This window comes from Amia ocellicauda, chromosome 9 (assembly GCF_036373705.1).
Source record: "Amia ocellicauda isolate fAmiCal2 chromosome 9, fAmiCal2.hap1, whole genome shotgun sequence".
In the NCBI taxonomy this organism is placed as follows: Eukaryota; Metazoa; Chordata; class Actinopteri; order Amiiformes; family Amiidae; genus Amia; species Amia ocellicauda.
Window position 1 is genome coordinate 12124195 of NC_089858.1, and position 24390 is coordinate 12148584.

At 41.6% G+C, this 24390-nt stretch overlaps 2 protein-coding genes across 3 annotated transcripts in view; one reads left to right on the top strand and one right to left on the bottom strand.

The window, feature by feature from the left end:
- Window positions 1-24390, top strand: part of ralgps1 (Ral GEF with PH domain and SH3 binding motif 1) — a 199765-nt gene that overhangs the window by 14815 nt on the left and 160560 nt on the right. The window lies entirely within an intron of this gene.
- LOC136758244 (uncharacterized) lies at window positions 12362-16881 on the bottom strand. Its single transcript, XM_066712507.1, has 2 exons — window positions 16572-16881; window positions 12362-13600 (listed from the first exon to the last, which is right to left on the bottom strand). The coding sequence occupies exons 1-2, from the start codon at window positions 16822-16824 to the stop codon at window positions 12675-12677; spliced, it is 1179 nt and encodes a 392-aa protein (XP_066568604.1). The 5' UTR covers window positions 16825-16881; the 3' UTR covers window positions 12362-12674.

Here is a 24390-nt window from a genome sequence, read left to right on the forward strand (position 1 = left end):
CCAAGCTGATAGCTTCATAATGTACAGTTAGGTCCATAAATATTTGGACAGTGGCACAATTGTCATCATTTTGGCTCTGTACCCTACCACAACGGATTTGGAAGGAAACAATCAAGTGCTTTAAGTGTAGACTAAAATCTTTAATTTGAGGGTAGCTACATCCAAATTGGGTGAACAGTATAGGAATTACACCCATTTTTATGTGGTCCCCCCAATTTTAGGGGCTCAAAAGTATTTGGACAAACTAACATAATCATTAAATTGTGAGTTTCAATACTTGGTTGCAAATCCTTTGCAGTCAATGACTGCATGAAGTCTGGAACCCATAGACATCACCAGATGCTGGGTTTCTTCCCTGGTGATGCTCTGCCAGGCCTGCACTGCAGCTGTCTTTAGTTCCTGCTTGTTCTTGGGGCGTTTTGCCTTCAGCAAGTGAAATGCATGCTTAATTGGATCCAGGTCAGGTGATTGACTTGGCCATTGCAGAACATTCCACTTCTTTCCTTAAAAATGTTTTTGCATTTTGGTTGCTTTTGCAGTATGCTTTGGATCATTGTCCATCTGCACTGTGAAGCGGCATCCAATGAGTTTTAAAGCATTTGGCTGAATCTGAGCAGATAATATAGCCCTAAACACTTTAGAATTCATCCTGCTGCTTTTGTCTGCAGTCACATCATCAATAAATACAATGGAGCCAGTTCCCTTGGCAGCTATACATGCCCATGCCATGACATGCTTCACAGATGAGGTGGTATGCTTCGTATCATGAGCAGTTCCTTCCCTTCTCCATACTCTTCCCTCCCCATCATTCTGGTACAAGTTGATCTTTGTCTCATCTGTACATAGGATGTTGTGCCAGAACTGTACAGGGTTCTTTAGATGTTTTTTTGGTAAACTGTAATCTGGTCTTCCTGTTTCCTGTTTACATTTTGTAGTAAACCCTCTGTATTTACTCTGGTGAAGTCTTCTCTTGATTGTTGACTTTGACACAGATACGCCTGCCTCCTGGAGGGTGTTCTTGATCTGGCCAACTGTTGTGAAGGGGTTTTTCTTCACCAGGGAAAGAAGTCTTCTGTCATCCACCACAGTTGTTTTCCGTGGTCTTCCGGGCCTTTTGGTCTTCCTGAGCTCACCTGGGCGTTTTTTAAGAATGTACCAAATAGTTGATTTGGCCACACCTGATGTTTTTGCTGTCTCTCTGATTGGTTTGTTTTGATTTCTAAGGCAAAACTGAAGGCCCAAGAACAAGCAGGAACTAAAGACAGCTGCAGTGCAGGCCTGGCAGAGCATCACCAGGGAAGAAACCCAGCATCTGGTGATGTCTATGGGTTCCAGACTTCAGGCAGCCATTGAAAGAAGAAAGTCTACACTTAAAGCACATATGATTCTTTCCTTTCAAATCCATTGTGGTGGCGTACAGATCCAAAATGATGACAATTGTGTAATTGTCCAAATTTTTATGGACCTAACTGTATATGACCTGCAGTTTTCTAGCCCACAGTGTTTATGTACAACTTACTTAAATGATGTATGGGATAACAACTAAGAGGTAAAAGAGCACAAAATTGAGAGTACCGTTGGATTTCAGAAAAGACTAGGCCATATGGGTGAGAGGTGGTTTTGTAGCTGACCTTTGTGTATTCACACAAGCATCCATGATGATGTCGAGATGATGTCGAAATGCAGTATGAACAATCCTGATTCTTCCTGGTCAGCTGGAGACCATTAGTTTGCTCTTGTTTTCAAATAGCATAAGATTACTGATCCCAACTCTCCCTATCTCTCTCTAACTCACCCCCCCTCTTTCCTTTTCTCTGTCTAGTAAAACTTGAGGTTACACATCCAAGTTAACTGCAGCATTGAACAGTATGCCACGGCTTAGACGTTAGTGCTTTGCTGGGTTTGGATCTCCACTGTATGCCTGTGTCCTCTCATGTGCTGCTCCTGAAATCCACTTGCCAAGCTGGCTTTCTGCAGTGTAACTTGGCTGAAACTGTGCACAAAAACATTTGTATGTTCTGTATCACCACTCATCTTTGGAGGATTCCAAAGCATTGCATGAAAATTATTTCAAAATTCGCTAAATGAATTTGCTTCTGGGGGTGAGTGTCAACTTTTTCATCTGGATCATAAACTACACTTCGTATTCCAGAGTGCAGTGACGCTATTCTCCTGAACCCCTCTGGAATAAGTGGTGCTCTGTGAAACATCGATGCATTCAGCACACCATGCTCCTGGGAAACGTTGTCTTTGTGAATGCTCCGGCTTATGGCAATTTCACCCACAAATAGATTATCTTTGCTAAGCAGCTCGGCTGTATTTTTACCTAAAGCAGATGGATGTGTGGACAAAGTTTTATTTGACAACAAAGTATTTTTCAGGTCATTTAAAAAAATATTATGATTTTTATTTCTTCAACATAGTGTGCCGTGTGCTGCTTGAAATGTGACGTATAAAATCATACCTTTAATTTTCCTGTAGCTCTTCAAGAATTATGTGGGAAGATGTTGGCTAGCATTTTCCAGCAGGTAATAGTTCTGGAAATAACACCTCCTTTCTGACCTGTGCACTCCCGGATGTTCAGCCTTCTGGCTCCCCCAGTCTAATCAGTAATCCAGACCAGCGAGCAGGATTGAGTGATGGATGTGTGAGGAAGACTGAGGCAGGAAGAGCATGCCATGTGGAGTAAGTGGGGAGAATTTAAAGCAGGGATACCCTTCCTAAGATATTCTTTGCTCCCAGCTATGTACTCTTATTTTCGTTTAACCTTCAGGAGCCCAGTGTAACATATATGCCATATACAGAGGCCTGACAAAGTGGGACAATATACTTTAGTCAGGCTAGTTAAATGTTTTTGACATGTGCATCACAGTGCACCTTAAGGGTTAATGGGAACAGCTAGGCTACTTGTATTAAGTACTTGCAAACTGTGATGTTGTAAGATGGTTGCAGAGATTTGTTATTAGTTTAGGACCAGAAGCTAGTGCTTCAGTTGAAACCCAAATGTGTGAGGGGTGTTTATGTCTGTTAAAGTCTTACCTGCTTTACTTTTTTCTTTTTTCTGGTTGCTTAACTTAGAGAAAACAATCAAGTAAGCTCAACTGCTGTTTTTTTTTTTTTTTTTGTTATCCACTAATGCAAATATTTATCAGGCTAGGCAAAGGAAGCTTTTTTATATACATTGTATTTATTAACAGTTTTATCTGCTATCGCTATTGAGATTCCCAATCTTTTGTGGCAGTGTCCAAATTCCTTTTGATTATTTGTTTTTGTTTGATTTGTCTTCCCGTCAGGATGGCAAACAACCCTGAAAGCATGGGGTAAACAAAAAAAGCAACTAAAAAACACTTGTAATTGTTTGTTCTTTGGGCATTTAGGACTGGCTCTGCTCTGATCCCAGTGCAGATTAAGGTTAATTGTTAAGTCCAAGCACAGATGAAACCCTGGTCAATGGAGAACCCCGTACACTGTGTGGGGAAGGTAGTCAAAAATAATAGCAATAATCTGTCCTTTAACAGAGATGTCCATCCAAAGCAATGTACTTTGAGTCTATGACTGAACTTTGCATCAGCAGCCTCTGTAAGACAAACAGCCCCTCCAGTTTCAGATCTCGTACACAGGACTGAACACATGGATGATAAGCGACGTGTTTACAGTAACAAGTCAGTGACACAGTCAGAACATTGAACCAATAACCTCCTGTTAAAAAAAAAAAAAAGCAATGCGGGAAAGAAAAAAAACACTATACCTTAACCCTTTGACAGTAGTTTGCTTCCATTTAGTCAATAACGAACAATTCTACAGTAATGTAGCTTGTTAATGCTGTTGAATAGTTTATGAGCAGTCATGCACAGTTCGTGCAAGCATTGTTCCAGACGGGAGAAGAGTTTTTGGGAATGGAATACTTGAGTCATGAGTGATAAACAGTGCTAATGATGAAAGGCTGGTTTTGATCCTCCTCACAAATTTAGCAGGGATGCACATAAGTCAGGGACATAAACCAGATGTTTATCAAGAGCACAGCAGATTGATGCAGCAAGAAATGTCTGGACTCAGGCTCTGGCAGGGTTTGCTGTTGAAGTGCAAAGAAGTTTCTGTTCTGAATGAGAGTGTTGCTTCTTTAGAAAAGGGGGTGTTTCTGCACGATTTGATTGAAAGTTTTTTAAATGTTTTGATGAATGTGATTCACTTTATTGAATATGAGAATCCAACAACACAGCAGTTTGTTGTAGTTTAAGTTCTTTGTGTTCTGAAGGAATACTTCAAAGTAAGGAGAATGCTTTAGTGTTACATGCAGTGATTAGCACTTCAGTTCATTGTAGTATACCCACTAGAATATTTGTGTTATTCATTTTCCTGAAGACATTAGCATGGCAAAAAGCCAGTGCTACATTACTGGGAAGCATTCTTTATTGGCAGTAAAACGCACTGCCTCCTCCTCAACATGACTGCAGATTGAGGATGAGCACATATAACGATTCCTCTGGGTATCATTCCCATAAGAAATTCATATGATTTTAGCAAAATATATTTTGCACAGGAAATAAAGGAAAAGAAAGTTTGACAACCTCACAAACGCACAGTTTCGCACACACATTGCGCATATCTTTAAATGATTATGAAGATCCATCTCTGTGAACAGCTGAGGCCAGAATTTCTAACATGACGCATTGCCAGGGGATGAAACTGGACGGCAGCCTAACTGCCCCCCCGTGACTATCAGCTGCCATTGAGGCCAAAGCTGCACAACTGTCAGCAGGATCAGGACACCCAACACTATCACGCCCCTTCTCGTGCCTGGATCTGACCTTCACTCGCTCCACAAAGGGCAGTTTGAAATGGCAATCTCCCACCACCGATGATTTGTATACAATATTTGCTTGTTTACCCTTCTTGCATAGGGGCTACTTTTCAGCATTCTCGAAATGTGAGAGACTGGGACTACGGGCAACAGCCTGCAGGGAACGCTCAAGGTGAAAGTTTTGCTTTCCCAGATGCCCCACTCACCTCTGACCAGAACGACCCCTTTAGCTTAGAATCGGTCCTGTTTAACAACATCCGCCTGGTTCTGTGAGTGTTCGAGTGTTTCGACAGAGGCGTTTGAGGTGAGAAAACCAAAAGTGCTTTACTGGAGACGTGATCAGGATGCCAAATCATTAAGGCTACAACGTATATTAAATAAATCGCCCCCCGCTTCAGATATGAGAGCTTGGTGTGTGAAGTTTGCAGGTGGACTGCGCCTAATTACACTCTGTCTCCCATTGACTAAAGAGAAAGGAGAGCCTCTGACTAGGCTATATGAAATGGCTTTACATCTGTGTTGTTATTTTAGGTTGTGAGTGTGTGTTTCTTTTCCCTGTCGCCAAAGGAGCCTGTTGTGGTTGGCAGCAGTGACCACTCTATCAGTGAAACCCTAAGTCTTGGGTGCTGCTACTGCAGGGTTTTTAAAATTACACTATTTGAGAACAACCAAAGACGTGCAGATTTTCCACAGACATGAAGCACCTAATATGTCAGACCAACTTGTGTAATTGTTTTCATGCCTTATGTGTACAAGATCAAAAAAAGATTACATTTGCCATCAGAGGGCACTGAAGTTGGAGTCGCACTGAAACGATTACTGTACTGCCTAAACGAGAGGTCACTAGTCTGGTGCGACCAAAGTAGGACACTTTTGAGGCGGTTGGTCCTGAATGGTTTCCCCCTGTATTTCTAGTGGTGGGAGATCTTCAGTTTTCATCAGACTGTCTCCACAATTCCACTCTTGTGAATAAGTGGCACTTGGAACCTGTTGCATCTGCCATTTAAGGACCAGGTCCACCAGTTTCTAAGAGTCCACTACACTTACCATCCCACAGCTCGCCTCCAGGTGAGCTTCTCTGTGTGTGGCCTGCTGCTTACTTTGGATGCCCAAACAGTGCACATTTAGGAACTCTTTGTATTCACACTCGAGCATGCTCCTTTATTGTGCTTATGCATGTCCCCGGCTTTTTAAATTGATTATGATTAAATTTGTTCCCCTTAATTGTGCTGCTTGCTGGCCTGTAACTCTGTCAGTGTTTTCCCTTTTGATTCTGCACTTTGAGCCTTCAGTCCTGTACTCTAGCACTGCCCAGTGTTTGGAGATGTGAGGTGTTAGACGTTTTTTTTATTTATTTTTTTGCACTTGCCTTGAAAGCTTGTATCCCTGGGTGACTGTGGAAGCTGATCATTAATGCACCAGGGCAGCAAGTCTTTTCTCATGGTGTCCGTGGAATCTAGTGCAGTGAAGGCAGCTTGCTAAAGAAAATACATCCTGGACTTGAGCCTTGTGTTCAGAAAGGACACTGTTTACCCAGCTCTGACCTGGGCCGTCATTAGCAAGGAATGCAGGCTCCCAGCCTCAGTTACATCTCCGATTCACTGCTATTGTCACCACGACCGAGGAGGGTCAAGTAGTTTAGTCGCATTGATTGCTTTGCTCAAATATGGGGGGGTGACGTATTGGGATTTTTACATACATTATGTTCCCTAGCCATTGTCAGGGGGATGCCCAGATACTGAACTGCTCCTGATCTAGAAGGGGGTTCTTTCTTTTCTTATTTTTGTCTCATGAATGACTGTAGTTCACATCCGTCCATGGGGATATAAATAAAAAGCTGAAGTCTTGTCAGCAGTTCCTAGTAGTCACTTGAAATGCCCAGAGCATAACCTCATTCATTAATTTCCCGGAAAGACACTGGGATGCTTCAATTGAGAAATGATGTACCAAGTCTGTGCCGACGCTTATACTCAAGACAAAAAATAAATGTAAACGATACACACAGTGCCGATTTGTATTTGAGGACTGTTACGATCCATCCTCGCCTGCAGATGTGAAGGGCATAGTAATGGCTTACAGCTTTTTTTAAGTTGCATTTTAACCAACACATTGTTAGATACAACAGTGTTAGATATTTGTATGAGCTTTGATCAAAGGCAGAGCAACCAGAAGCTTTTGGGGTTTTTGTATGCAAGAGGTTATGTGGTCGGCTATTGATGCAGATAATACTGTGCTTTATTCCTTTTTGAATTTTAAGACGTTCAGGCATTCAGAGTTCGTCTGTTCTCCCCTAATTACCACATCTCCTGTAAAAAAAAAAAAAAAATGACAGGGAATAAGATCATAAAGATAACACACTGCCTGAAGATAAATGGCACTGTTCACTATTGAATCAGATTTTAATTGCAACATCTGGTGGACTAAGTCTAGGCAAATTATTCTGTCATAGCTCTGGAATACAGTTGTTTCATAATGTACACATTTATTGACTGAGAATTAAAAAAATATCTGCTGTATACTGGACTTCTGTATATTCTGTGTGTTTATGTAGCCTATATTTATTTTGATTGTTGTACCATTCAGCATGTTATTTATTATTGTTTGTTTCTTAGCAGACACCCTTATCCAGGGCGATTTACAAAATGTAAGTGCAATACAAAGTGATATATATTACATTCAAAATATGTCTTGACTAAAATCAACTTTTCCTTTTTTCATCTCTGGTGTCACTGTCATGTGAGCTATGAAATGTGTATCGGTCCTTCATGTCTGATTTAATGCAAATCTTTTTGGAATGAAGTCAAATCATAGTACAACCAAAACAACCCCCATACTCCTTCATGAGCTCATTGACTATTCTTTCTCTTTTCATCCCACCCTTCCCATTCTCCAGGTTTAATTTCTCTGCCTGTGTGTAGATCCCTCAATGCATCTTCCTTTTCATTATGCATTTCTTAAAAAGGTGCATGCTCCACACCAATCTCACATCCAAATGGTTTTCATTCTTTGTAACACCTCAGAATCGACTCTTCCCTCCACCATCATTTTATTTTAAATTCACTCCTGTAGAATCCTGGATTCAATCGAACCAGCCCTGCTGTCTTTCAAATCTTCTTCTCCTCGCATCTTGTGTGGTGTTTGTCTGCTTCTCTCCTTCTCTGTTTTGCTTCCTCTCTTTCACACACGCCATCTCTCCGGCAGTATGTGCAAAGCTTTTTAAAAGTCTTGGCTGACTTCCAGGTGAACTAAGACAGAAGCACTCCTTAGAAGCTGTACAAGTCTTCAACTCTTTTAATAATCTTGCTGAAAAGAGCTTTGAATGAAGAGCTGCATCTTCCTATGGTGTCTGCCTCTGCGTCTGTGCAAGAGCGCCCGCTGATCCGCACTGTCAATCTAGTGCAGTGCATGTGAATCCAGGCTGTGTTCAGCCATAGTTTTTTTTTTGGATCTTGAATACAAAGACCTTGTTCACCAAAAAGCTATGTCTCGAATAAGGGGAGAGAGTACACAAATATATACTGTGTATCCTTTACAATGCTTGTTTTTTTAATATGTAATATTTGATCGGTTTGTTTAAATAATTGTATTATATCCCAGTAACATATAGATTAACTGAAAGTACTACAAGTGGTCAGGTCTGCTCGGTTTCAATTGGAGATATTGCTATTAAGGTTGTTACAGTTAAAGTTTCTTATTGTTGGAGTCTTATAGACCATATGATCTCTGCTTTTCATCACGCCTGGAGACAGTACCAGGAATGATCCCCTTGTTGTGAAATCCCAAAACCCGGAAATGCTAATTATAACTGTGATGATTTCATGTCACTTTACAGTGCAGCTTGGAAAAAACTTACTGTGCATCTCATTATAAAAGCCTGGCTGGTTACTTGCCAGATGCATTTTCTCCAGGTTCTCCTAAATTGGGGGTGCTTGGAATAGTTAGTGTAACAGGTAATTTGAGAATTCAGTACCTGATTAGGTAACTTTACAGATGCGGTACTTCAAAGTAATCTATAAAAATTTAACAAAAACAATCAATCAAACAATCAAACAACAAAACAAAACTTTTGGAAACAGATGTTAGTTACATAGTCAGTAATGACCTACAAAGGGAGGCAGTGATCATTCGCCTGCTCTGCTCTGAAACATTAATTGCATTGCAGGCTCTCTGGGGTGTTATTTGACAATCCCAGGTACAGTAATTAAGGTGCAGTAAAGTGAGTAATATTAATGTATAGTTACAGCAGGACTGTAGCGACCAGTGATGGTCAAAGTGCTTTCCTCTGTGTCACTTCTCTGCTTGCAATCACAAGACTATCGGAGGCTGATCTATATCTGGTGTTTTTTACCTTATCGATGCAATTGCTAGATCAAGGAAGAATATGCTTAACACAAACCAGTTCACCTTGTCACTGCGCCCCACGTGGCTGCTGAGGGCCTTCTGCTGTACAACACATCCCTCTGCCTTGGTTTTCTATCCGTCTGACTGTCTCTCTTATCTGTTAAATCAATCTCGGAAATCTGATCTAATTGAATGTTATCCATCTCTCTCTCTCTCTCTCTTTGTCTGTCTGTATTTTATTTGTATCCGTCTGCCCTTTTCCATTATTGTCCCTGAATCTCTCTGTCTTTGTTTCCGTGGGCTTATCTCTGAAGGATTGTATGTTATTCTGCTGACATCAGTGTAGTTAGAGCAAGTGGTTTGTGCTCTTCCCTTATCTCTCTGAAAATATACAGCCAAGCCTTTTAATTAGATTCTTAGCCTCCAGTTAATGATGTGAAATATTTTAGTCCTGCTATTTTATGATGCCCACTTTGTGTACTTGTTTCTAGGCTTTAGCTAGTGTTGTATGAGTAAAATCCCATCAGTTTTAAGCATCACTGTTTCAGGACATAATTTTGCTTCTTTATAGCAAACCACCTTGGAATACTAATTATTGTTACTCTGTACTGACAAGAAACACAGGCAGAAAAGCTAAAGTGTAGAGCAGGGATAATTCAATTAATCAAATTGATCATTTTAACATTCAATGAATTTTGGGGGTATTCGAGTTCTTGTATTCATGACCACATTCACACAAATGGCTTCATACGCCTTTTATGCTTTTGCTTTTTAATGAGAATTAAGTGTTTATATGTTGCTATGGTAATGCAGTGAAACTGGTACACCGGGGAGAGAGAAGCTATTTGGAAAGAAAACATGAACAGAGTAAGACAACCAAATGAAAACTAGCTTTAATATAACAAAGTATCTTGACAAGAAAATCTAATAAACTAATCGATAAAGTCCAGTTTTGAATCCATTATTTAAAAAATTGCTCATGCTCATCCAAATCTCAAACTCTTGCTCTGAGCATTATTTATTTAACGTCCATCTGCACCTGCGCCTTGCTTGTTAAGGCCGTAACGAGGCAAACCCTCACACGCTTCCAGAGTCTACAGGCAACTAGCACTGACCACCGCTGCTCACATAGAACTGTAGTGGAGAAGTCATGAGTGTGATGCTGAGGGAATGGCGCTTATGCCCTGTGCTAGCAGCTTGTCATTAAAGATGCAAAAGGCATGTGGCTCGTTTCGGAAACATTCCCAGCCCCCAGGGGTGGCACGCTCCCTCCCAGCTCGCCTCCAAGACTGCGTAGCAGGAGGAAACGGCTCAGCTCTTTGGTTACCCGTACAGCAAGAATTTGTTCTGCTTATGTGTCACTGAAACTGGATGAAACTCTCTCAGAGATGGAATTTTCCAGTGTTGCTTCACCGACGGTGAAGGTGCAGCTGTGTCCTTGTTTAACCCACCGACACACAGCCTTGGTCCTGCAGGGCTGCAGTCCTGTGTGTGTTTTTTTTAATTGCTGTCTCTAGAGCTGTGCCGAATGATTATTGCACGTTATGTTGCTCAGGAGGGGGTAAGAGTGACACTGACTGTGAGCATCAGCTGCAGGGTTTGTGTTGTTGATTTGCAAGCACTTTGTTGCTGCAGAAATGAGGAAAAACAAAAAACCATGATTCACTTGGTGCGAGGGGAAAGAAATTATACAAACACGCCTGTGCTGCTTCCAGGTTTTATTTCCTTTGATCCTAATATTGTTACAAAAAAAAAAAAAAAACTTTTTAATTGGGGCTCAGGTGGAAACTTTTATTCTATTAGTTTGTTATAAATGTCTGTATGCATGTAACACTTATAAGGTGTTTCTTCAGTCGGCTGCTCCTGTCTGTTGACTTTGGCAAGGAATGGGTTAACCCTGGAGTGACTAGGCACTTCACGGGAAAAGTAGTTTTCACTCCCTCTAAATATGGTCACGTTATCAAAGTAGGAAATGGCACTAAATGAGCCAAGTCGATCCATCTTCATCATGCCAAAATAATGGCTTAGACAGATTTAGAGCCAGTCCATTCTGGGTAGTGAATGGGCACAATCCACCTGCAGACTATGTTCCACTACACTCTCCCCACACCATTTACAGAGCCGCTCTTGTGTGCATCTGTGTCCTGTATCACCGGGAGCCCATGGGAAGCCAACCTAGGAAACGGCCCTGCATGTTAATATCCCTGTTTCTCTGTTGCGAAACATGTTCTAAAGTGCGATCAAATTGTATTTTTATGGCACGGTAAGTGACTTGGCCTCGGCTCTTTCTTCTTCACCTTTCCTCAGACTTCCCAAGACACAGACTTTAATCCCCGCTACTGTTTTTGTTATTAATTAACAAAATGGCTCTGATTTAAAGTGTGCCACTATGGAGACTTTTAGCTTTGATGTAACATTCCCCCATGAGGAAACAAAAAAGAAAAAAAGACAGGCAAGGAGATGAACAGCTTCAAAGGTAAAAGTTAGCAAAGGAGAGAATAGAAAGTCATAAATAATATTTCGAAATGAAAGTTACTTCTCTGATACATGTGCCTATAGCGTACCACAACCAATATCAAAGTGATGAACGTGGTACAGCATAGGCAGGTTACATGTACTCTGGAAATTGAAGTTGTCTCACCAGTCATCACTGTGCACTGCTGTGGAAATAGGGCATGCATCACACCTGCAATTTTCACTGTTGAAAGCATCTCCCCATCATTATGATCAGAGCTGGCGCATGCCTTTTTCTCAATGGGGGAATGTGCCAGGAAGGTTTCTTTCTATTGGGATCAGTCCACTGATATAAGCCCTATCTCTAGGGCTCTCATCCCATTTCACACTATTTGAACCCAGTGCATTTCTCTATAGCAGTACATACTGAACCATTTGCTTTTCTTTCTATTTTTTTTTCTCCTTTTCAATTTCTTACTACTTAGTTACAATTCCAACCTTAACTGGTTGACCGTACAGTGTGCATTGGTCAAATGCAACCTTTTAGTTTGGCAGTCTGCATACTGTGCAATGAACTTGTGTGAAAGGGATGTCACACTTGCCAGCATATATTCCATATTTTATTTAATATGCACCATTAATGTAATTATTAATATTATCAGTCCTCTAGCAAGCCTAGCTCGAAACGATTTCATTCAGAAGTAGATTATCATTAGAGGTAATCAAGGCAACAAAACGGAAATCTTTAAAATTTTGGACCTCAATCTTTATTAACTAAAAGTGTCTTCACAGCATAAGTTGCTATTTGAGCCAAAGCACATTATTACTGTAATTTGATTTAACCTCAGATTTATTGATAACAGAAGGAATAGACATGCATAGCAATTAAAACTCTCATATTTGCTTTGTCACTAGTGGGATCTGTGGAAAACAGACACCCCGGTACAGAACCCAAAGTACAATACACTTAACAAAGATGCTCCACATCTCTAAAGAAATCCTGCTCCACACAGAAGAGGTCTTGCCCTTTGCGAAAGGCAGTCCGGTGTTGTAGTAACTTGGCGGAGGTTCAGGGCAATCAGGCCAGGGGCTCCAGTTCTAACTCCATTGCTATCCTCTCGATCTTCCCCAGCTCACTCATGATGTCTAACACGTCCACCTGCATGGACAGGACAGCAGTGTGCCGGGCCGGAGAGTAAGCAAAGTCCTTCTCTGTGACGAGCGTGCAGGCGTCTCGCAGCCTGTACTGCAGCTTCTTGGTCGCGGTCCAGCTGCCGTAGGGCTGGAGGCCAGCCAGCTCCACAAACTTTTCCATGGTCATGTTTTTCTGCTCCTCTCCTGTCAGAGGGAACTGCAGGCACCCTGCCAAGAGCTCGACTATCAGTCTGTTTGTAGTCAGTTCACAGTGCAGGAGCTCTGGTCCCACGTCTGGGTTACAGGAGGATGAGTGGGCCATGTTGCTGGGAGCTGGCTGGGGATCAGACGCAGGGGGGGCTGCTGGTACCCTCCGCTTCTCTTGCAGAGGCCCAGAGCTTCCGCCAGGTGCGGCTGATAAGGTGCCTTCATGCTCTTCCAGACTCTGTGCTCCTCCTCCCCCTTTGCTCTCAGCGGGTTGACGGACGTCCCCGCCTGCCCTGCTGACTTGCGGAGGAGGTGCACAGCTGGCTCCCTGGCTCACCACGCTGCCTGCCCGGCTCCCATGAGACTCCTTCTTGTTTGTATTGTTCAGGTCAACATGTGGCCCCTGACCCACGATCAGCCTCCACTGGCCGTCGCGGGTGCTTAGCCACGTCTGTTGGGCAGCCAGCTGGAAGTCTTCGTTGTCGTAATAAACGTCCTCCACTGTGAGCTCGCGTGCGCTGTGCAGGCCCAGCTCCTGCAGGCGGGTCTCGCTCCTTTCCCCTAGCCTGTAGCGAACATCTACAGCCACCCTGATTGGCCGCCTGGTCCCCTCTTCCTCTGACTCCATTTGCACTCGCTGCAGCAGCATCTCCACGGGTGTACCTGAGCACAGACACAGAGTGGAACGGTCCGTTAAAGCAGATTGACACACACACGCAAGCATGGGCAACCCAGGATGAGACTTGCATTTAAACATGTGTCCACCCTGCTGCAAAGAGGTGATTTTAGATTTTTGTATTCAAATATAAGAGACTAGTTAATTTGCTTTTTCGTGGGCCTTGCTGAAGTGTGTGTAAATTACCCCTAAGTGTGTGCCGCCAAGCTTAGAATCTGTGGGGGAGGCAATGAGGCCCCATGCTTTACCATAAGGCATTGGCCACATTTACATCTTTTATATTATATTATACATTATTTCCCTTAAATGTATTTATTTATTTTTACTTCTCTTCATGACTGCAATCAAAGCAGAGTAACCAAATGTCAATACAGGTCACTGTTTAAGCAATACCGAACAGTCTCCTCCAGTTACATAGTTTCTTCCAGGCCCATTGTACCAATATGAGTCTCTGTGAAACTGTCATAAGTGCACAAATTTCTTAATACCGATACCATCTGACTTCCTTTTCAGCGCACGTCTCGCCTGCAAGTGCTTCTCTAGCAGTTCTTTGCAGAAGCAGATCTCTTCCCCCACTGATGTGGCAGGGCTGATTTGTACAGCAATTTGCCTGATCTCAACCTACTCAGCATCTTGTCTTGATCTGCTACGCTGCTCTGAGAGTCTGAGAATGCTGTATATTCGCATCAGCGTGTTTTCGTGTGCCTGTTGTTTCTGGACGTCTTTGTCTGGGGTAGCTGCCGCTTTAATGTTATATAAAATTGAACTCCAGCCAGGTTCAGAGATTTGATGAGATAAACCTTTCAAGTGAATCCAGAGATCCACGGTTTCAGTGAGATGGTATTGACTTAATATTGTCGTCATGCTCGTTCAGTGGTTAATGGTTTCCCCGTGGCTCTTGCTATACAGAGGGGAAAGTGTAATCTTACGTGCAACACAATTATAATCTATTCTTGGAAAAATCTAATGCTGTAAATAGGCTAGTTCTTGCTGGAGATTATGGAGTGGTGTTTTTTTTGTAATGCATTCATTGGTTTTTGGGGGGTCAAAACATGATGTAAAAAAATGTTGGAGATCCATTGAATTCATTTTATTAGTATTCTCTTCTCATACATATGTAGGCAATGCATAATGCAGTTACTCTGGAAATTGTGAATGTCTTGGCAGTCACTATATTCTACTTTATATACACTCACCTAAAGGATTATTAGGAACACCTGTTCAATTTCTCATTAATGCAATTATCTAACCAACCAATCACATGACAGTTGCTTCAATGTATTTAGGGGTGTGGTCCTGGTCAAGACAATCTCCTGAACTCCAAACTGAATGTCTGAATGGGAAAGAAAGGTGATTTAAGCAATTTTGAGCGTGGCATGGTTGTTGGTGCCAGACGGGCCGGTCTGAGTATTTCACAATCTGCTCAGTTACTGGGATTTTCACGCACAACCATTTCTAGGGTTTACAAAGAATGGTGTGAAAAGGGAAAAACATCCAGTATGCGGCAGTCCTGTGGGCGAAAATGCCTTGTTGATGCTAGAGGTCAGAGGAGAATGGGCCGACTGATTCAAGCTGATAGAAGAGCAACTTTGACTGAAATAAGCACTCGTTACAACCGAGGTATGCAGCAAAGCATTTGTGAAGCCACAACACGTACAACCTTGAGGCGGATGGGCTACAACAGCAGAAGACCCCACTGGGTACCACTCATCTCCACTACAAATAGGAAAAAGAGGCTACAATTTGCACAAGCTCACCAAAATTGGACAGTTGAAGACTGGAAAAATGTTGCCTGGTCTGATGAGTCTCGATTTCTGTTGAGTCAGAATTTGGCGTAAACAGAATGAGAACATGGATCCATCATGCCTTGTTACCACTGTGCAGGCTGGTGGTGGTGGTGTAATGGTGTGGGGGATGTTTTCTTGGCACACTTTAGGCCCCTTAGTGCCAACTGGGCATCGTTTAAATGCCACGGCCTACCTGAGCATTGTTTCTGACCATGTCCATCCCTTTATGACCACCATGTACCCATCCTCTGATGGCTACTTCCAGCAGGATAATGCACCATGTCACAAAGGTCGAATCATTTCAAATTGGTTTCTTGAACATGACATTGAGTTCACTGTACTAAACTGGCCCCCACAGTCACCAGATCTCAACCCAATAGAGCATCTTTGGGATGTGGTGGAACGGGAGCTTCGTGCCCTGGATGTGCATCCCACAAATCTCCATCAACTGCAAGATGCTATCCTATCAATATGGGCCAACATTTCTAAAGAATGCTTTCAGCACCTTGTTGAATCAATGCCACGTAGAATTAAGGCAGTTCTGAAGGCGAAAGGGGGTCAAACACAGTATTAGTATGGTGTTCCTAATAATCCTTTATGTGAGTGTATAATATAATAGTTGTAACATTTATAAGAAATCTAGAACCATGCAAGTATTAAACAAAATTCCCCATGCACAATACATGTTTTTTTTTAAATGTACTTGTATATTATCTTTATTAAACAGTGCATTTAAATAAATATTAACTCTTGTTCCAAAACATGTAGGCTATCCAATTAATTTCATTTTTTTTTTCTCCTGTCATTATAAATTCACATCCACAGAGCTGATTTCAAGCTATTGATTCCCATCTATCTGTAATGAGGTGACCATTCACTTTAACATATGAAAACACCATTTAGAAAACCAACAAACAACAAAAGTCTAAACAGACAGATATTTTCTAGAATGCTAACCATGCGTGAGTATTGTGGGAGCCATAGCATGGTTGTTCATAGCTTACTCTCAACTTTAATTTTTGCTCTTTCATTTTGCTCTTCCCCCTTTGGCCAATACAGTACAGTAAGAACCGTTTGTCCTCCTTGAGATATTAAAATACTGAAGCAAACTGGAAGATTGTTTTCAATGCTGTTCTCTCTGCTGGGGTTTCTACAACACAGTCAAACTTGCCTTTCTTTGTACTGGTAAAGAAGTTCCCTGTTTCCTGTTGCTGACAGTAGAGTGACACCTCTCGCTGAGTCTCCTTTAGATGTTTGTGATGTTGCAAAACCTGTAAAACTCTAACATTGATAAATGCACAAATAAAATAAAAGTAAAACCGTCGGTCTAAACTATAGCCTAAACAAACAACTTGCCCAAAGTGATCTGTTGAAGATATGAGCTGTGTCTTGTAACCATGACCGGTGTGTTTATGGATACACATGCGGTTGGCATGGGGAGCTTTCGTGAGCGTTTTTCTTTTCCTGTTTTGTGCGGTCCTTATCACGCATGGTTTAGAGACTATCAATCTGGGAAATCAGAAGCCATGCATGGGTGAAATAACGTATTACAGCCATCTCTTCCTCTTAAAGGAAATCACTTTAGAAAGTCCCACTGCAGTGCATGAAGAGCGGCAGCATCGAGAAATGCAGTTGCACTCCATACGTTTTTCATACATAGCCCAGGCTGTGTCGCAGCACTAAACCGTAATTCTTCCCAGATGTACACCAGCTGGGCTTTGACACAAAATGTAATCTCTGTTGGGGCACTGGAGACAGGAGGGGGGAAAACAAGCAAAACTTTGCATTTTATTGCTATAAATATTGAATTTCAGAGGTCAGTTGCTCTATTTGCAGATTGATAGTGTGTCACATGGACTAGTACATTGCTGGTCCAAAGCATATGTTCCCAATTCCTGCTGTCTCATGAAAGAAAATCAACATTTGTACTGCGGGACCATGAATGCCATACTAGCACACTACACTGCTAAATCACAAAGGTGAATCACTGAGGCAATCTGTGCAGGAACATAGCAACACCTGCTGCAGTTTACTATGAGTAGTGTATACTCAACACTAAATCGCTTTATTTTTTTCAATGTATTATTAAAGCTCTCCCTAAGCTTATTGTGCAGTGGTGGTTGTGAATGGCAAAAAAAAAAAAACACACAAAAAAAAGAAATAGTGACAACTTGTCCCTTTTGTGGGGCAATGTTTTGCTGCAGGCTAAAGCAGAATGTATGTAGTATAAAGGTGTTTTGAATGGTCCCTTTATGCATGGTTTAGTGTCTTATTTTCATGTTTTGTTCTCTTTTTTTTTTTAGTTGTTGTAATTTTGTTTCTTTTAGCTTCCCCTTTGAGACTCTAAAAGAGTTCAGCCATGCAGTCTCAATCTAAATGGGTTAGCTATGTAACAGCAGAGAGAGGTCCAGTATGGGTACGTAACCATGATAGGAACAGAACATTCATTATCCACTCTCTGATGCTTTCATCCTGGGGAGGGACGGGGATGGAGCGGCAGTAAATGTAGCACAATTAAACTTGCCAATGCATTGAAGGGATCAGTAGAGGGTTGAAAGGTATCCGACAGAGAGGAGCGCATCATCTTAAAGCACACATTTAGGCACTGATCTCCAATTTCAATTTTGAAAACGTTTATCTTTAAATGGCACAAGAATCAATCTTATGTTGAATTAAACCTCATCCTGTTGAGACCATTGTTATTTATACGCAAAAGCATTTAACAATACTACATTTAAAAACCTTAATAATGATTATATTGTGGAAAAAATATAATGTATTACAGGAATGAAGTAGAGTGTGATTCATCGTTTTAATTCATTATGAAGGAGCAGTTGGATCCATTTAAAAAAATTAAAATTAAAAAAATGAAGGTGCGAGTTTCAGTGCATCAGTGTCTAATGGCTGTGACGCATCTGCTCTTGCTTTGCGGACATTAAGCGGGGATCATCACAGGCTGCCTCCTCCGATACTTTGCAGCATTTATCGGTGGCGTCAGAGCTTGGCAGCAGACAAATTTCTGTACAGCACCAGTGTGTGTGGGGAGGGGGGGATTTTAACTCTGTAAGCCCACTAGGCCAGCTGATTGTGTTCTCTGGGTGTTTGTTTGACTTCTGAGTTTTTTACATTTTTAAGTACAAAACTTTATTTTGGAAACTTGCTTGCAATTCACGGTCCACTTTGTGCACCAGAAAACAGTTCATTAATAATTGAGCAAGAGAGAGGAGGCAGTGAAGCCTTCATGCAGTTTGAGAGAGCGCACGTCTGTGGCGCTATATATCTTGTCTGTGGCTTTGCTGTGTTTTTACCATCTACAAGGCTTTTATAACATATTCAGTCAGTATTGTATTAATTGATTGTAGGTGGAATATTTTTAGAGGTATTTTGAACTTCTTTGCCATTGAGACAATATGAGGGTTCTTGGTTGACATTTTTTATTTAATAGAATTGTTCAATTTCAAACTGGACAAATATGCTTTTGAATCGTGTTGGGTGGACAATATAAAAAGCAATGCCATGACACTACAGAGTTGGTCTTGCTCTTTGTCAAAGCGGACTGGCAATTTTTAATTTGCAATGTCTGTAGCTGCTGTCTGTGGCACCCAAAGACCCCTCCCCCCCCGCACTCCCGGAAAAAAGTTGACTCAACGTTGGTTGTATGAGTAGAAATCCAGGAATTGGTGCAGTCCAGCGTATAGCACAACTGACTGTCAAGCAATTGCTTCTTGTTAAATAATCAATTTGAACCTGACAGTCCTGAAAGAGGCTTTGGCTCTGGAAATGGATTTCTATGGCTTGCAGCAAGAATTGCATGCCATTTAGTCAACATGTTTAGAGCACACGACACAACATTTCAGTTGCTTTTCACATTGCAGGTTTCCACAATGCTCTACAGGGTGTGATTGCAGTATTATTACATACATACTTAAAATGCCATCCCTTGTATGTAAAAAACTCTTTAAACCTCTGCACGTGTAGAACTTACTGCATAATAGCATTTATAATGGCATAATTATGCCATAATGCTTCCTGACTGTGCTGCAGTGACCGATAAATGCATTCACATTGGGCTATGGGGCTTATGGTCAACATAAAGATACTTAAGTGGGACACGTAGTGTTGGCTCGTGCAGTCTGTTGTGAATTTGAGTCTGTCTTATGAAAGTCTTTAGCTTGTGTTTACCTTTAAAACATTTATGCAGCAAATCCTGTTGCCCAATATTCCCAAAGGGCCATATTCATGCATTGCGTTAGGACTTGTGTAGTCCGCATGTGAACACTTATGAATTTGAAGCTTATGATGGCTGTGGTGCCTCTAATATTCAAACTGGAATTTGTGTGAGATTCCCTGTATCACTGCACCTCTTATAAGCTTCTATAGTTTAACATTTCATTTTAGCTCTCCTAAGCAGTAGTTTTAGATTGGCTGCGGGGACAGCACATTACTGGACACACTGTACTATTTCAGCACTAAAGAAAGTGAAACAGAGCTTTTCATTTCTTCTTTTCTGCTTTTCTTCTGTTTTTAATTTTTCTCACTTGCTGATTTTGTAAGCCCCCTCCACACACGCACACGTGCGCACACACACAAAAAGGTTTTGCTTTTCAGCATGATTTCTTAATTAGTACAAAAAAGAAAAATAGTCCTTCCATCACTGATTGCTGCCCAGGGAGCTGTGGCTGTAAGCTGGGATTGTTGTGGTTGCTTAAAAAGGAATCTGTTATCGTCGGCCTGATAAAGCGGCGTTGTTTGCCTCAGCAAGAGTCATGGTCACTGTACCAGAGTAAGCACAGTTTTCTTCCCAGTAATGGACAGGGCACATAGCCGTGTGGTCTTTGAAAAGGTTTTTTTATTTAATTTTTTCCTTCAAAACCTTCTATGTGAGACTCCAGTCTTACCTCAGAGTAGCTGTAGTGCATTCATCTGTGATGCCCACAAAGGACTTTGTTTTTCCATAATGTGTGTGTGTGTGTGTATATATTACACACCAATCAACCATAACATTATAACCACCTGCCTAATATTGTGTAGGTCCCCCTTTTGCTGCCAAAACAGCCACCTTCTTCCGTTGCTCCGTGGGGTCCAGTTCTGATGCTCACGTGCCCATTGTAGGTGCTTTCGGCAGTAGACAGGGGTCAGCATGGGCACCCTGACTGGTCTGCGGCTACGCAGCCCCATACGCAACAAACTGCGACGCACTGTGTGTTCTGACACCTTTCTATCAGAACCAGCATTCACTTTTTCAGCAATTTGAGCTACAGTAGCTCGTCTGTTGGATCGGACGACACGGGCCAGCCTTCGCTCCCCACGTGCATCAATGAGTCTTGGCCGCCCATGACCCTGTTGCTGGTTCACCACTTTTCCTTCCTTGGACCACTTTTGATAGGTACTGACCACTGCAGACCGGGAACACCCCACAAGAGCTGCAGTTTTGGAGATGCTCTGACCCAGTCGTCTAGCCATCACAATTTGGCCCTTGTCAGAGTCGCTCAGATCCTTACGCTGCCCATTTTTCCTGCTTCTAACACATCAACTTTGAGGACAAAATGTTCACTTGCTGCCTAATATATCCCACCCACTGACAGGTGCCATGATAACGAGATTATCAGTGTTATTCACTTCACCTGTCAGTGGTCATAATGTTATGTCTGATCGGTGTGTGTGTGTGTGTGTGTGTATATGTATAAAAATTATATGATTAGATTTTGAATTTAATGAGAAATTGAAGTGTATTTGTGACCTATTTGTTTCCCCAATGTGAAGCATAAAAGGGAGGTTCCAGAAGTTATTTGATTTGAAAGCTTTCCAGAAGGATATTGTTTTGTTTCTAAGGTTGACTTTATTATCTGTTTTGACATTGTAACCATATATATCAAATGAATTTATATACTTGTCAGTGTGTGTAGATTTGAGTGCATATGTGTGAGCTTCAGCCATGTGGTTTAGCAGGAGGTAACAACACTATCCAGCCTGCTTGTGCTCGAATTGCTGCTTGAATCTGCCTTCACACTGTATACATTTTAGAATAATGCCTACGTAATTACCACAGCTCTTACAGGTGGTTATAAAAGTTTACTAAAAGCCTACATGGGAGAAAAATAATTGATATCAAATTGAATATAAAAGCATCTCTTGTAGACAGTGAAAGTCGTAGGCAACTGGATTTTCATCTCAACCTTCTGTTCCTCTCCACTGGCCCTGATTGAGAATGGGAAGGGGAACAATGGAGGACTCTGATTGTGGCACTACGTGGTGCAGGAGAGAAGGCACTCTCATATTCACAGTGTAGAAAATGGCACCAGAGTGAAGCTGACTGGTAGGGCTGGAGAAGATTACAGAGATTATTTTTGGTCATATGCTGCCTGTCTGCTACTTTTTGTCTTGTTAGTTTTTTGTTTTGTTTTTGGCCCCTGTAGATAATCCTAATGTGCTGGATTTCACTTTCACAAGCATTTTCGCATCCCGATGCAGTGCAGTTTCAATTCTCTGTTGCAGTGTGAATATTTCAACACTGATCCGTTCAGCCCCATTGGAGCCGGGTTACTTGGAACTCTGCTTTTCGCCATCCGAAATCATCAGCGTCAAAATTGTCATTGTCCAGTATGAAACGCACCTGTCAGGGGAGGGAGTGCAGCAGTGATTTACACATGACAACTTGGCTGAGAAAGCGTTGTTTACAACGGCAGTGGAATGTGGGGATTGTATAGAATTCTTAAAGTTCCACACATACTGAGAACTGGTATGAATCTGTGCCCGTCTAGTAGAGTGAAGTAGAACCAATTTGCAGTTATCTGCTCCATTCTGAAGAAAAGGATTCACACATTATGTGCCACCTTACTGTCTGAGATGCTGTACATTTAAGATCTGTCCTCCCAAATTGTCTGACATTAGATCTCATGCATATGCATGAAGGCAGTGGATTACAGATTTATTTTCATGGTTTCTTCTGCATTATTAGTATGACAGCTATTAAAACTTTTTTCACAATATACTAGAGTTAAGAGCTATGTGGTCAGGCCAGGGCAGTGCTCGATGCCGGTTCAGACAGGGTACGGAATGATGAGCATTAAAACAGAGAAATTGTCTTCAGCTCCTCCAGGCCCAATCCTTTTTTAATACTCTTACTGCCAGAGCTGCCTGATGTTTTTTTCCCTTTTCTTCTCTGAATGCTCCCCCAGCTTCAGCTGCAGTAAATTTGTGCTGATATACCGCCTCTGAGACATTGTGCTGTACAGCTTTCAGCTGAAACCCTGCAGACACCGGATTTGCTCTTACTTGGGTGAAATGGATAAGAGCCATCAATATTTCAGACTGTTTTAATAAGCTGTCAGTTCCTCTTTCTAAGACACTGGTTACGTATGTCTGTGGCCAGTGTGGCTATGTTTGAGGGACTGACATTTTACAATCTATTTTTTTTTTTTTCCTTTCTAATTATTTTCCCTATGGAATATAAACACTGTAGTTTTCCTTTTGCTTTTCTGTGTTTAATGACATTGACGTGGCAAAAAGGAGAATAGACATGATAGTCTAGCAGTCCTTCTGGAGAACTATAAACCCATAAAAGTTCAAAACACAATCTTGTAGTCATGGAAGCAGAGATACTGAATCATTGCTTTTGAAGGCTGCAGTGTAACACCCTACCATCTAAGAAAGGGGATTTTGCAGATCTTTGCTTCCTGGAATAGGTGAGCCATTTCGCAGCAGTGCCCCTGCCAAACATACAGTCCCGGGACATCCCTCAACCTTCCTGGACCTTGTTACCAGTTTGTCAAGTGTGTGTGTGTGTGTGTGTGTGTGTGTTGCTGCTGCTGCTTGTGCTCTAATTATAGTGGGTTCTGCTTTCCTTCCCTGTGCCCTCTGGGATGTTGTACATAACCAGTTACCTTTGCAATGACGTAGTCAGAGTTTCACTTTCTTTCCTGTTAATTTCCCCTCTGTCTATCTCCTGCACAGAAAGTGTTCACGTGGCCCACACAATGCTTTGCCACCGAAACCATTTTTTTGCCAAACAAACAAACAAAACCGGATGAGTCTCCCACTATTGAGAAGTTTGATCCGCTTCATGTTTTTTGTTTTTGCTAGCTGTACAAATGTATTTCTGCAATCCATGTCCAAATTGAAAGTGTCTGAAGATGTGATAGTTCAATTTGAAAAAAATATTAGAATAGGTCAAGAATAATTTAGTTTATTATGCATAACTGATAGTATTTGAAAGTATGTAGGATAGTAGCAGTATATTATATTATAATATTATTATTATTATTATTATTATTATTATTATTATTATTATTATTATTAATAATAATTATTACTATTACTACTACTACTACTACTATGCCAAGCCCATTCCCTTGACTGAGGTTTTGCTAAGATTAATAATGAATGATAATTAATAAGTACAGTGAGGGGAAAAAAGTATTTGATCCCCTGCTGATTTTGTACGTTTGCCCACTGACAAAGAAATGATCAGTCTATAATTTTAATGGTAGGTGTATTTTAACCGTGAGAGACAGAATAACAACAAAAAAATCCAGAAAAACGAATTTCAAAAAAGTTATACATTGATTTGCATGTTAATGAGGGAAATAAGTATTTGACCCCTTCGACTTAGTACTTGGTGGCAAAACCCTTGTTGGCAATCACAGAGGTCAGACGTTTCTTGTAGTTGGCCACCAGGTTTGCACACATCTCAGGAGAGATTTTGTCCCACTCCTCTTTGCAGATCCTCTCCAAGTCATTAAGGTTTCGAGGCTGACGTTTGGCAACTCGAACCTTCAGCTCCCTCCACAGATTTTCTATGGGATTAAGGTCTGGAGACTGGCTAGGCCACTCCAGGACCTTAATGTGCTTCTTCTTGAGCCACTCCTTTGTTGCCTTGGCTGTGTGTTTTGGGTCATTGTCATGCTGGAATACCCATCCACGACCCATTTTCAATGCCCTGGCTGAGGGAAGGAGGTTCTCACCCAAGATTTGACGGTACATGGCCCCGT

Excerpts from the sequence above, each read along its gene's own strand:
- LOC136758244 (XM_066712507.1), bottom strand. The coding sequence starts at position 16,824 with ATGTGTATCCATAAACACACCGGTCATGGTTACAAGACACAGCTCATA. Across the intron at positions 13,601-16,571 it reads CTTTACCAGTACAAAGAAAG|GTACACCCGTGGAGATGCTG; the intron begins GCAAGTTTGACT and ends GTCTGTGCTCAG.